The 13,377-nt window shown below is 39.7% G+C and overlaps 1 protein-coding gene across 1 annotated transcript in view; it reads right to left on the bottom strand.

The window, feature by feature from the left end:
• The window catches only part of LOC121961921 (adhesion G protein-coupled receptor L3-like), a 249,776-nt gene that overhangs the window by 143,356 nt on the left and 93,043 nt on the right, over positions 1-13,377 (bottom strand). Inside the window, exon 4 of the mRNA XM_042512028.1 lies at positions 9,042-9,255. Within this exon, the coding sequence (XP_042367962.1) occupies positions 9,042-9,255 (214 nt within the window). The remainder of the gene's footprint in view (positions 1-9,041; positions 9,256-13,377) is intronic.

The following is a 13,377-nucleotide window of genomic DNA, read 5'->3' as shown; positions in this document are numbered from 1 at the left end:
TTTAAAAAGTCTTTAGGAAAAGAGGGTTACGCAAGAGGCAAACATGCACAGATAGAAAGGCGGTTTAAACTCCAACCGTAATCCAAACAACTCCTAAATTTGTTTATTACTTATCATGTTTGCTTTATAGCGAGAGGGAGTATTTTATCGTCTCTCTCTGACAGAGCTTTTATTATTACCCTTTTGCATATTAATGCTGGCTGCAAAACCACCCACCATTCTCTATTTGTTCGTACTATTACAACAGGCGCTTGTCCCCCACTGCGCTCATCGGTCATGTTTTTGTTCTGTAATTGTCAGGTGCTCAACACATAATTGTATCATGGAAAAACAGCCTCCAACGAAAAGTAAGCAAGACAAACCAATGACTCCTGCATAAACAGAGAAAGGCTGGTAGACAAAGCTTGTAATCGGGACCTCATAGAAACTGCTGAGTGATTGATGCGAAATACGCACCCAATATAAACCAACATGCCGCATGCACAGAAACAACTAAGTGTACATAATTATATGTATACTTTGTATTTGTGTATTTGTTTGCACTGCCCAGTGGGAATCAAAGTAAAAGAGGTAGTCGATCATTCCATGTGATTAAGTACCATAGAGCCCCTTTCATTACAATCTGCCTAATACAACCTTTAATTTAAAGCAGCACCTGCATGATATTTGCACTTCCAACACTGAAGTCATGCATTAATTCAGCTGACATCCCATTGTTTGGGGAGTTAAATGTTTATGCAAACCTCTACTTTAAACAAGGGAGGCCACTTCTGATAGAGCTTTGGGGGTCATGCATGAGCAATGATGGTATTACGCTCCCGTCTGCTCAGCATGATAAGCTCTCTCTTAATGTCAACGGCAGCTGTGTATTTGCTTATATAAAAGACTGAATTAAGTATTGAAGGCCACTGTATGAATATGAATGTGTTTTAGCCTTTTTGATGCATTAGGCAACAAAAAGTGCATTCAAGTAGGGCGGGACAATATATCGATAAATCGATATATTTGATATGAGACTAGATATTGTTTTAGATTTTGGATACTGTAATATTGTAGGTGTCATCTTTACTGTTTTTTTTAAAAGATGCATTACAGTAAAGTGCTGTTAATTGTATTCTATTATTTGCCTTTTCCCACTTAGTCATTATGTCCATGTTTTTTGACAAGACATATCACTGTGTAAATATTTTGTGAAAGCACCAGCAGTCATCCCAACAATATTAACACAAAATTAATATTGAGGTATTTCTTTTGTCAAAAATATATTTGTTGACATCAAGTCCAACATTAAAGGGGAATGTTGACAATTCATATCTTATTCCTATGAACTGAGACATGGAAAAACAACAACAACAAAAAAAAACTCAGCATCTAATTTGTGATATTGTAGGGGATAAAGTCTCAAGCAGCAATTTGTGAAAGATTTTACCAGCATCTAGGAAAATGTTCTGAGTATACCCATATACTCAGAACATTTTGACTGAAAACACAACAACAGACTAAAGCTAATTTGGTATGTAAAAGCTAAGAACCATAGTGTGGGTCTACAAAATCAGGCTCCCATTCACTGGCGCAGTCCCAGGCTTTCATCTCCTGTTTCTGGCTTCCAGAGGGACTCGCTTATGTTCTCAAATATCGATTGGACTTTCCTAGGCCATGGAAATAATACATTGGAATTGTTAATTTAGGTGGTGTTCCCCTTTAAAGGTAAAACCGTAAGACTGTTAAAGAGGTACTCCAGTAATTTATCATCACACTTTATAAAGCTGGGGGACTTATACCACCAAAGGCTAAGATATGCTCACTTGTTTCAGGTCAAGCTCCAAAACCACTATATCCTACATTTCTCACAATGCAACTTTATAGCATCTTTCATTAAAAAACCCTACATGTCCAGTTTTAATCCAGGCTTTCTGTTTATTAAAAAAAATAAAGCTAAGACAAAAATAGCCCTCACAGCCCTGACATCATTAGTGTTGTTTTTGTTGTTGTTTGTTTATACATGCTGACTGCAGCTTGAATTATTACTCCATGCTGTCTTTATTTGTCTTTAAATAAAAATAACAAAGCCTTAATAGCAACCATTGCTGTATTTGAGTACATGCAACAGATAAATGTTTTTTTTTTGGTGACATACTAAGAAGTACTTAATTAATATTTAATTAAATACTGTGATATCGAGTCTGCACACAATAATCAAATGCTAAAAACCAAACCAGGACAAGGGATATGTTGGAGGATATGAAGCAGATGGTCACCCTCTCATATCTGCCGAGCCACCCTCAGAGCTGAGGGCAAGTGAGGACAGGTAGCCATGTGCTTATATTTTAAGCATCATATTTGTGTTTTATATTAATATATATGATAAATGTCTTAACCTCTTAGTCTGGTTTTAGTTTGATTATGTTTCCTTTGTTGCTTCATGTGTCTTTCTCAATATCTGATCATAACATCATGAACAATATAAATTCTTAGCTAATAGGAATACTTTTTTAAAAAAGTGTCAGCGTATATATATATATATATATATATATATATATATATATATATATTTCCCTTTTTCCCCAAAAACATGCAATCATAACATCCTGCTGGAAATGAGAGGATTTAAATGAAGATGGGCAAAAGAACCAAAGGGGATTCTTGAGTTAATCCTACTCTCCTGCTCAAGCAAATATCTCATCAAATCCTTCAACTCTGAAATAAGGTCAGAAGCCAAGGATAATGAGAGCTGGAACGTATGGGAAAGATCACCGGCAAAGGAGAACGGATCCTCCCATCTGCTTTCCCCTCCTTATCCCTCAATCATTCCTGTCCCTCTGTCAGCACATGTTTTTATCCGCCGGAAGAGGAGTCATTTGTCACATGCGTTCCAGCCTTAGCGTGGTCGAAGTAAATAATGGCCTGGAAGCATTTATTTTCCACATAAACATCATTACCAGGAAGGTTGTCAAATGTCGACTGTCACGAGGCCAGCAGGTTCAAATCACAGGTTGCCGCTCATTTCGTTTTATCGTCCTCAAGAGCCTCATCAAGCTGTGGTATCTATTAACCTTCATCATTAGTGTCATAAACACAAAATGCTAGTAGACCAAAATATGTATTGTTCTTCTTTGTTCCTTGAAATGACAAGTGTGATGACACAGCAGTGGGAAGAATCCCGGGGGGTTAAAGTGATACAAAAGACAAAAAGGAAAGCCTGGGCAGATAGAGACAAGAATGTGTGTGTGTGTGTGTGTGCGTGTGTGTGTGTGTGTGTTTGGATGTATGTGTTTGGTGGATTTGCACCTTCCTGACCTGCTTTTCTCCTTCAGGGGTCATGCACAAGCCTGCCACAATGCTATCAGCTGTCCCTTAAGGTGCCTGCTGAGGTCTACCGAGATATAAGGTGATATATAGCTTTGATATAGCCTGTAATTACTAGCCGTGAAGGCCACACCGCCTTGGGGAAAGGAAAAGGGGAACACAAAAAGAGGGAGGAGAGAGACACTGGGGCTCTGATGAGAAAAGGGTCACTGTTGTTTGATAGCACGAGTGCCCTGCCTCTCCAGTGATTTCACACAGTGGGAAATGGCACCAGATCTATACATGCTTTGGAGAGAGGCGGAATCAACAGACGCCTCAGCTCCCAAACAATAAGCTCCAAAAATAGCCCACGAGGGAGCAGCGATGATTGCAAAAAAGCACAGGCTGCAGCATGTGTGTACACACTATGCAAATGGCCTCAAATTGTGCTGAATTAATTCTCAGTAGCGCGTTTCAATTACAGCATCATTAGCCTCCGTCTAGCTTGCACCACCTATAGGTGACATGTTTATCCAGAGGCTGCGGATTCTGCACAGCCGTGATGCTCGCAGCACAAAGGGAGGGATGGCTAATGAAAGAGAGCCATTCATTTCATCCTGTCACAGCATGGTGCGAGACAACCTTCATTTTGGGATGCATTACAGCACTCACAAGCTCAGTGGCGTGCTATCACTCAGATACAGGTTGCTATTAGCTCTCGCTTAAAAGACCAAACGCCTTGGCAAAGTGGCCCAGTGTACACCTTTACGAGTGGGCTAAACTAGAAAAGGTAGCGCTCGGATTTGATAGCTGAATATCAACTGAGCGCTGTTAGTGGCTGGGGAAGCAGGGGGAGAGGATTGAGCTGCCTAAATGTATATTGACAGCTCAAGAAAGCCGGTGATATGGCCGGGCATTTGCCGGTGATGGATGTGAGCCTGGCACACAGACTAAGCCGGCAGCAGCGTGGCTCATCTTCAGACGGGATGTGAATACTAACTAGCACGCTTGCCAGTCACCACGACTTAACTGGTGCCAGGAGGAGAGGCAGGTGGTACACAGGCTAGGGGGGAAAAGAGGGCAGAGTCCCACAAGGGGAAAATACTATCAGTGCATTCACAAGCATGCTAATTAGATTTTAAGGTAATGCTCAGATTATTACACTTTAACCTGTTTATCTTTGTTAAATTAAACATAATCAGATTAGATTAGTCGGCAGTCTATTTACAAACTGTTTTATCCAAGATCCATTCCACATACTAACTGTAAACCATTTTAGCAGGTAGAGGGATACAAATAAATGTGTTGCTGTTTTATGCCAACAGGAGATAAATAAATTTGTCAGACATCAATCAAACTGTAATTCTAGAATTCTGATGCCCATTAAATGTCACAAGAAAGGAGCAAAAGGGTTTTCTAAATATTAAACACTTGTCTTTTAAGATTTTTCAGAAGCTGGTTTCACCCTTGTTAGCAATTTATTTGTCTGCTGCTGTGGGTGGTGCCTCTGTTTATTTTGTGCATTGTAATGAGGGACAATATACATAATGTGCTTTTTAGTTAGTGTACTGACATTTTGTGAGTATATTTAATTTTGATACTTTTCCAGTGTGAAAATACATGTGTTTTTCTTTTGGCGGTATTTATCAGTTTAAATTGTTTTGTTGTGAGTTGCTGAGTTTTGGCGATATCGGCCACAGAAATGTCCCCTTTCTCTCCAGTATAATAGAACTAGATGGCACTCTGCTTGTGATGCTCAAAGTGCCAAAAATATGTAATTGAAAGCCAAACATCAATGTCTTTCTGAAAAATCCTGACCTTGCTACTGAAGATAATCCAAAGACCTTGCCTTTTCTAGCGGTCACACCGCCAACCATATAATGCAGACGGCAGGGTGCATCTACTGCTAATTCATCTAGCATCACTGAATCAGCAAATGTTACAGCTCATCCGAGGAGGACGCCATTGCTTCCCTCTGCGGAGTGATACTGCTGGCCAGTAGAAATAAATTAGTTCCTACATAAAACTGCTCACAACATATAAAACATATTTTATATTTGCACGATGCCTTACAGACTGCATCAGTCCAGCTAGCTTAACTTTCAACAAGATCCATCTATTGAAAACTAACCACTTTTGATTTTGAGCATTCACCAGAAATGTCTGAGTAAACCATTTGTAAATCAGTGTGTCTGACAGAGCATAACCTATGAACGGAATGGGATGATAATATTGGTAAACATTAGCTGGAGCCAAATACACCAGCATCTGCATATATGTCAGTCAGTAAGTAAAAAGAAATTCCAGTTCAGAAGTGTCAAGGATATATTTGGCATAATTTAGAAACCATGTCAGCATTGCAAAGAACCAGAGAGCATTGACAAGTTTCGTTTTCAACTTTAGAGGTTTTTTTCAGTTAAAACGTTTGCTACAAGTCTTTATCATTATCAAAACTGCATGTTTATGTTCTGTGCTTACATGAGAAATAATGGATATGCAGCGATATATCCTTGATGTATTTCTTTAACTCTCAAACATTGATCCTATTAATTCAAGCTATAGAAAAGCTATGGCATAGCTGGCAGGATTTATGTAAATTCACCCACACAAAGAACAAAAAACATCAATGTATCCATCCATTTTCTGTCTCCCTTTTGTTTCCTGTTGTCTGCGACACATCCTTCCAGACATCAGCCTAGTAATCAAACAACTCATGGAAACCACAATTATTGTGGAAATCAGGTTACTGCGAAGCATGTAAATGCTTTAATCACTCTATTACATTGTTTGGGCTGTTTCCAGTGATTGGGTAATAGTGTGCATATAAACATACTGCATGATCAATAGAGGGGGAGGAAGGAGACAGGAAAGAGCGAGACGGGGGAGGAAAATCCAGCTAAAATATTAATGAAAGAGTGCGCTTGCATCACTGCTGATATCGACTCGTTGGAGATTTTAAAGTAGACAAGTTACTGAAGAAAAAAAAAATTATCTGGGGTGATACATTTAAGAATTACAGAATCTTGCGCATACAGATCTGATCAAAGCCTGTTGTAATTTAAAAAGAGAAAGCAACACTGTAAATTAACATATCAGCGTGTCATTAACGTTGATGTCATAGAGTATGCATACAAGTCAAATCTTTATGCCCTGGCATCAACCCTTGGCCTGATCACAAGTCTTCGAAGACCTCCTCTGTTCAAATTGCTTGTTTCTGTTTTGCTCCTGTTTTCTTTTTAACCCTAATGAGCTTAGCCGCAGGTGCCTAGCAACGGCTCTGACAGCCCTACAATGAAATAGTCGGGGGTGGCGTTCGTTTGTTGTGCTAACCTCTGCATGCTAATGTGTAGCTGTGTCGCTAAAGCCACAAATATCACTTTCACCCCATCCCTGCTTTGGCACCCCCGCACCCTATTCTCAGTTCATACCACCCACACCTTTCATCCACTTAGCGACTTCCTCTCTCCAAGACAAAGTGCTCTGGCTCTGAATCGCGGTTGTGGTTACCTTTTAGCATCACCACAACGCCCCCCCTAGCAACGAGATGCTAAAAAGACTTGCTTTTTTCCCCTGGTACTTTATGTTAGTTTTGTGTTCTTGACAGTAGCAGGACCCGTTGATTCATTCCTGCAGGGATTTTTAGTCTGAGTGGGCGGCTGGAGAACAAGGGAGCCGCAGGGTGCATCAATTATCTGACAACATGTTTCAAACTACCTCTTTTTACCATCAGCTGCTTTTCACACAGCTGATTATCTGAACTCTATGGCACCGAGCTAAAAAGCCAAGAGCAATTGTTTGATAAAGCCCAAAGGTCCATTAGAATTCTCAAAGGGGTTCGACCAATGTGAAACTAAAGCTTTGGAAATAAAAAGAGGTAGACAAACGTTAACACAGAGTAGCAATTTAGATAAGTCCATCCCTTCTAAGTGCTGCAATAAGTCAACAAAAGGGCTCCAATGGACTATACATATGTTCCCTCCACACCCGCCAGAGCTCGACATTCTGTTGAATCCAGACGACTTGGTTAAAGCCCCCAAAACTTGTGTATATATTACCTTAATGTCCCTAATCCATTATACTGCAAAAACTAAAGCACGGAAAGACTACACTGTGTCTGCTTTAACAAATAGGTCTCCAGGTCCCGGTTTGTGCACAACGGGGTCATAAGTCTGAGAGCACATGTGGCGGCAAAGCTCATTGAGACCATTTGACAAATACTTGATAATGTATTCATGTTTTTTCAAATGAACATTGATTTGTGACAGAGCAAAATTATGACTGATAGATTAATCTATAACAGGGAACTGTTATTAAACCACCCAAAGGAGGGGTTTTGTATTGATTGTCCAAAAACATGGCCCCGTGTTATCTTTCTTTTTTCTTTTTTTTTGCAAATCTCAAGGGCCAGTCCTCATATTTATCACACAGAACAACCCATTGAGCGCTGTTTGTTATATATTAAAACCTAAGCACTGTTTTTTCCACAAGCCAAGACATTTCCATAGTCTCTGAAGTAAATAAGATCAATAACTGCTGTTTCACAAAGAAAAATGCGTCTCAAGGAGAGCCGTATTAAATTTCAGCAGAATTCAGGTGGTGTGAGTTACAGCATCTCTCATTAACTCAAGATTAGCTTATTGTGTTTTCAAGGTTTTTGAACAAACACAGCCACTCGAGTCGATTACTTAGCAGCATAAAGCAAATTTTGCTGTGAGTGTGCATATATATTCATATATGCAAACAGTCATAGTTGATCAATCTGAATGGGGCTACAAACAACCTATTTTACTATAATCATCTTTTATGACTTAATATGAAAGAGCTTTTATTGCAACACTAAATGCGAAACACAGACAGTTTAAAAGAAAATATATTGTAAATCATGTCATGTTTAAACCGGAGATATGTATCAAAGTCAAACTGAAATTTGTAGTCTCCTCACTCGTGTTAGCAAATATAAACTGTGATGTTCTGTCCAGATTCAAACTAATACCAAACAGAGATATGAAAAAGACTTTGCTTCTTTCATAGACACCCTTGGGGTTGTCTTTAGTTTAGCATTTTAAGTAAATGATTTACTTCCCAAATTCTGTTTTCTTCTGGGAAAATCACAAGAGAATGTGGAAGCAGAGACTAAAAACTGGACACAGCAGAACAACTGGTTTTATATTTATATATGAAATTCATGTAGGATGATCGTCCTAAACCTTACACCTTTTCCTGGTCTACCACTAACTCCACAGTTTGTTTGTTATTGTGTGACTTGCAGAACCAAACTAACATGGCGTCCACAGCAGAACATGGGTTATACGTAAGGTTGTAATTTTTTACAAAATATAAAGTGACAACATGTGGAAAACATAAATTAAATGTATACATTTGGTTTGCCTTGGGGTAAAAAAAAATGTATTAATTTGTCATTTGACTGGGTATGGTACATGTGCTGTTAGTTCCTCTATCCTTATATGCGTGATGGTAATTTAAGAGGCGTTCTGTGAATTATTTAAAAGTTAATTATTACCACTTACTTTGTGATTTTATAATGCAATGTCGGAAAAAAACCCAATTAACAAAATCCTATTTTTTCACATTTTTAAGACTTTTGACAGATCGACTGTAGACATTTTAATACAAATTGAGGCCTTATTTTTAGATTTTTGGTTTTAAGGAATCACAAAAACCCTGAGCATTTAACATGAGACCAGCTACCAGAATTCAAATTATTCTGTCAAAATAATAAAAACATATGCCCTTACCTTTGTGACATGATTTTGTACGCATCTGGGAGGTAACACCTTGTGTTCTCCATCTGTGCTGGGTCTGCGTCACAGATCTTGTCATCAGTGCGGCCGTAGTTGGCGCTCTCAATCATGATGACGTCCGTGCCTGGGCAGCGCAGCTCGATGGGATAGCTCTCGCACGACAGCTCCCTCCTCACAACCGCCATGGGGATGGGTGCTCGACTGAAGGCTGCAGAGGGGGAAGAAAAACACAAGGAGAGTCTAAGTATGGGTTATTCCGATTCCTTCCTTTTTTCACTTTGCTTAGATGATTTCTGCACTTAAGTGAAAAAACAATTCCATCCTGAAGTTAGGGCTGGCTGAGACCTAAATAAAAAAAATCTGTATATTCCTGCAGGAAAACAGATGGGAGGACCTGCAATCAAAAGGTCTGACACTGAGACATATGAGAAGAGGTTGTCCACCCTGGTCTAGAGAGTGTGGGCGGACAGGACGCTGGTTATTTGGAGTGGGAGGATGAGCAATACCACAGGGGCCCTCGAGAGGCCAGAAGTTGTGGAAAGAGAGAGTGTGAGATTGACATAGATCAAACATAAGGAAATAGACACGGTGTTTGCGTTTGGCTGTGAGAAAATAAACATTCATTACATGGGCATTCAAGTGAGAAATTAGAGACAGACAGAAACACAGAGACAAAGAAAACAGGGCAGAGCATGCCTCATGTAAATTGTTACAATTTCCCTCCAGACTAGAATCTATAAATCACAGGCGCTGCTTCGCTCTTTGTCTTTTAAGGTGATACAGCGTGCTTCATTTAAGCACACAGGGGCAGGAGGCAGAGGGTCAAAAGGTGCTCATTGCCTCAAACCAAAGCTGAGCTGTTTGGCCCAAAATCTGCTGTTTACTGCAGAGCCAAGATGGCCAGGAGGGCCAATGAGGCCGAGCGGCGGCGGTTCGTAGGTTGCTGTTTTCCCTCTCCCTGACACAAGCGCACGCACGCACGCCCACGCACGTCTGTGGAGGCTCACACTCGCACACGAGCGGGCATGTGCACAACAGACTGGAGGAGTTCTGTGTTTACAGCGAGAATAAAAAATGAGCGAGAAACGTAAACACTGGCTTGAGTGACTGTAGGAGGACTGTGGCAGTTATAGATTTTTTCTATAAACATCCTTTCAGACGAGCTGCAAGAGCGACTGCCAGACGACGTGCAGGACGGACATTCATCAGGGCAGACTGATGCACAGAGAGAAAGAAACAGAGAGTGTTTCCACATGTGAAAATAGGGCTTTCACCTGAAATCAATACCATGATGAACTGTCACATTTACTTTGGCAAAGATAATCTTTTTTTTAACATCTCTGAGAATCTCTGGGACCCATCAATTCAGTGTTTGACAAAATAATCTCAACTGAAGGTCCACTTACTTTAATTTTTTCTCTGAGCTTTGAAACCCACCTTAATACAATGACCATTTCTCATTAGATTGAAGAAAAACTATTGAGTTGAAATGATTTTGTCGTACATTAGAAATAGATTTGAAAAGCACATTTATGGCATCAATCATCTCATTCTATCTGCTTGTTTTTATTTGCTTGTATGAAATAGCAAATATCTAAGAAATAAAACTGTTCTGTTTCTTGGCAAAGTGCAAAACTGTTTTATTTTTACCATTATGTCATGTGACTTGGATGAGATTCAGGTAATGGTAGAAATTACTCATTTCCTCTCGAAGCTGTCATTATGACTATATTCCGACAGAAGTTACATTTAACTTTCTTCATTGTCGTGTTTGACTCATATGGTATTTAAATATTTTCCGTGTTTGACTGGGTAGCTACAGTTATTTATTTATTTACATATCTTAAAACAGCTTACTCCATTTGGAATAAAAGCATGCACTAGGAGATCATGCTCGTACCTTTGCTGTTTTTATGGTTGTACTTGTTGTAACATTAAAGGAGTGGGCTACAAGTGACAGTGACACTGGAGCAATTACCGCACAGGTGCTCATGATTTAAAGGGACAGTTTACCCCAAAATAAAAAACGCACACTTTCCCCTCTTACCTGTAGTGCTATTTATCAATCTAGATTGCTTTGGTGTGAGTTGCCGAGGGTTGGAGATATTGAAAAATGTCCTCTCGGCCTCTCGAGTGCCCCTGAAAAATGTCAGCCTGCTCCCGAATACCTAATGTATCAAGATGGCACTCAGCTCGTGGTACTCAAAGCCCCCAAAAATACGCTTGAGAGATTCAATAGCAATGTCTCTTAACGTTTTGTGAGCAGTTTTATGTAGGAACTATTTTCTTTCTAATACACTGAGTGCCATCTAGTTCTATTATATTCTAGAGAAGACAGACATCTCTCCAGCTGGTTTCTCTGACATTCTAGATTGATTAATAGATCTACAGCTAAGAAGAAATATATATATTTGATTTTGTGGTAAACTTTCTCTTTAAAACTGCTCTTTTTAAAGTTATTTAATAACACTCAAATCCTTTCAGGTAACATAAAAGAAGGTTGTGGTCCCACTCTTCTCTACAGAGCATTTTATCATCTTTTATCTCATTGTTTTGGTTTTACAGCCCACAAATGAAGCATTTTAGAGTATCTGCCATTTTTTCCTCTTCAAATGTCATCTAGGTACCACATCTAATCTTTCCCTAAAAATAAACCACCAACATATGAGAAGAAAACACAAAGTCACACGGTGAGGTGAAACAACAAAAGAAGCCCCTCATTATCGTGTCACTACACTTTGTCTCAGAAATCACTCAAGACCCCAACACAGTAAAGCGCACTTGCCATGGAAACATCACAAATTGGAATAATTGTATTCACTCTGGTGATGAAAGCCATCAATTATCTTCCTCTTAATGGGAAGATTTATTCCACCCCCTAGAAAGTGCTGGTCTGGATCACACCAAACTTCTATGAAAGTGACAACCGCAGACAAAAAAAGGGATAACATAGAGTTGACTTCAGCAGGTGCATTTAGATGAATAACAAAAGAGTAACTGAATCTAAATGAAAAGAAAATCTTGCTTTGTTTATTGATCGTGACTTTTTGAGAGCTGCCATACAAAGTGTAAAAAAGCCAGTTTTAATGGCTTATATTATGAATCTTGATGAATTCGATCGCTAGATTTCTCTCTATGAAAAACTCTTTTAAGCCCTGTAAAGGCAATTCATGCCAGTCCCCAAAAAGAAGCATTAAAAAAACATCAGAGAGGAGCGAGCATGCCGGCATCAACATGGGCACCAGCAATCCCCTAATGTAAGCAAGTAAATGCATGCCAGCGGTGTCTCGGATTACCCGCCTAGTCAACAACTGTAGTGTAATTACATTTGTGCCCGGAGGCGGTGATTGATAGGGCTCATATTCCTCGGGTGCCAGAGCCAGCATCCTGCCCCACTCGCACGTATCGCTGTCTACCTGTACGCAGCATTGACAGAGCTATCGAAAATCGAAAAAAGTCTTATTGAAAGTCCATCCTCTTATCTTGGGTCTATGTTCTATTCACTTTATCTCTCTTCCCCCTTCGCCAGCTAATACTTTAGAGTATTCATATGCAGAGCATATCTCTTTTTTTTTTTTCTCCACTGCAGATTCTCCCTGGATAATTCCTCTGACAAGTGCACTGCAGAATGTGCGGGGGGAAAAAAAAAGACATAGTAGTTTCGGAAAGCAAACCGTTAGGGTCACGCTAGATACTTCCATTACTTTCACACCGCAGAGCAGTGTTTTTAATCATGATGCTTGCAAATGACATAACTCACAAATGAATATTTCAGAAAAAAAATGCAATTACTCACCAAAAAGGGCACCAGAAAGGTCAGAGAGAAAAATGGCCATTTGGAAAATGTCGCTCCCCCGCAGAGCTTTTAAAAATCACTCCGAGGGGGAAACGCTTTGGAGTTTTGATTGTAGGTTTGTTAATAGTGATAGTAAGCAAGGAGGGAGAGAATTTTTGCTATTAAAGAGCGGAGCTTATTCTGGGGTCACTGACACATTACCTCCTCCGAAGTACCGGGCATCGAAGTGAGTAACAATGACATTTAAAAGTCATCATTAGTAACAAAGCAGGGGCCTTAGGGGGCTTGTATTTTCATTTGTTTCCCAAGAAAATGTGTCAAGGAGAAGGACTTAAGGTCAACCACCACACATTATTACCCCTCCACCACTCGGAAATCTCCAACAGATGTTGGAGATTTGTGACAGCTCTAAATAACAGTAACATGCCTTTAGATAAGGCTGAAGTGCGTAAGTTCAGACAATAATTTCCCAATAAGCAATAATGCTCATTATAATTTAGCAGCCGTCTGGCAATGTGCCAAATATGTTCCCAG

The sequence above is a fragment of the Plectropomus leopardus genome, chromosome 23 (genome assembly GCF_008729295.1).
Source record: "Plectropomus leopardus isolate mb chromosome 23, YSFRI_Pleo_2.0, whole genome shotgun sequence".
NCBI lineage: Eukaryota > Metazoa > Chordata > Actinopteri > Perciformes > Serranidae > Plectropomus > Plectropomus leopardus.
This window is presented reverse-complemented; position numbering and strand designations above follow the sequence as displayed.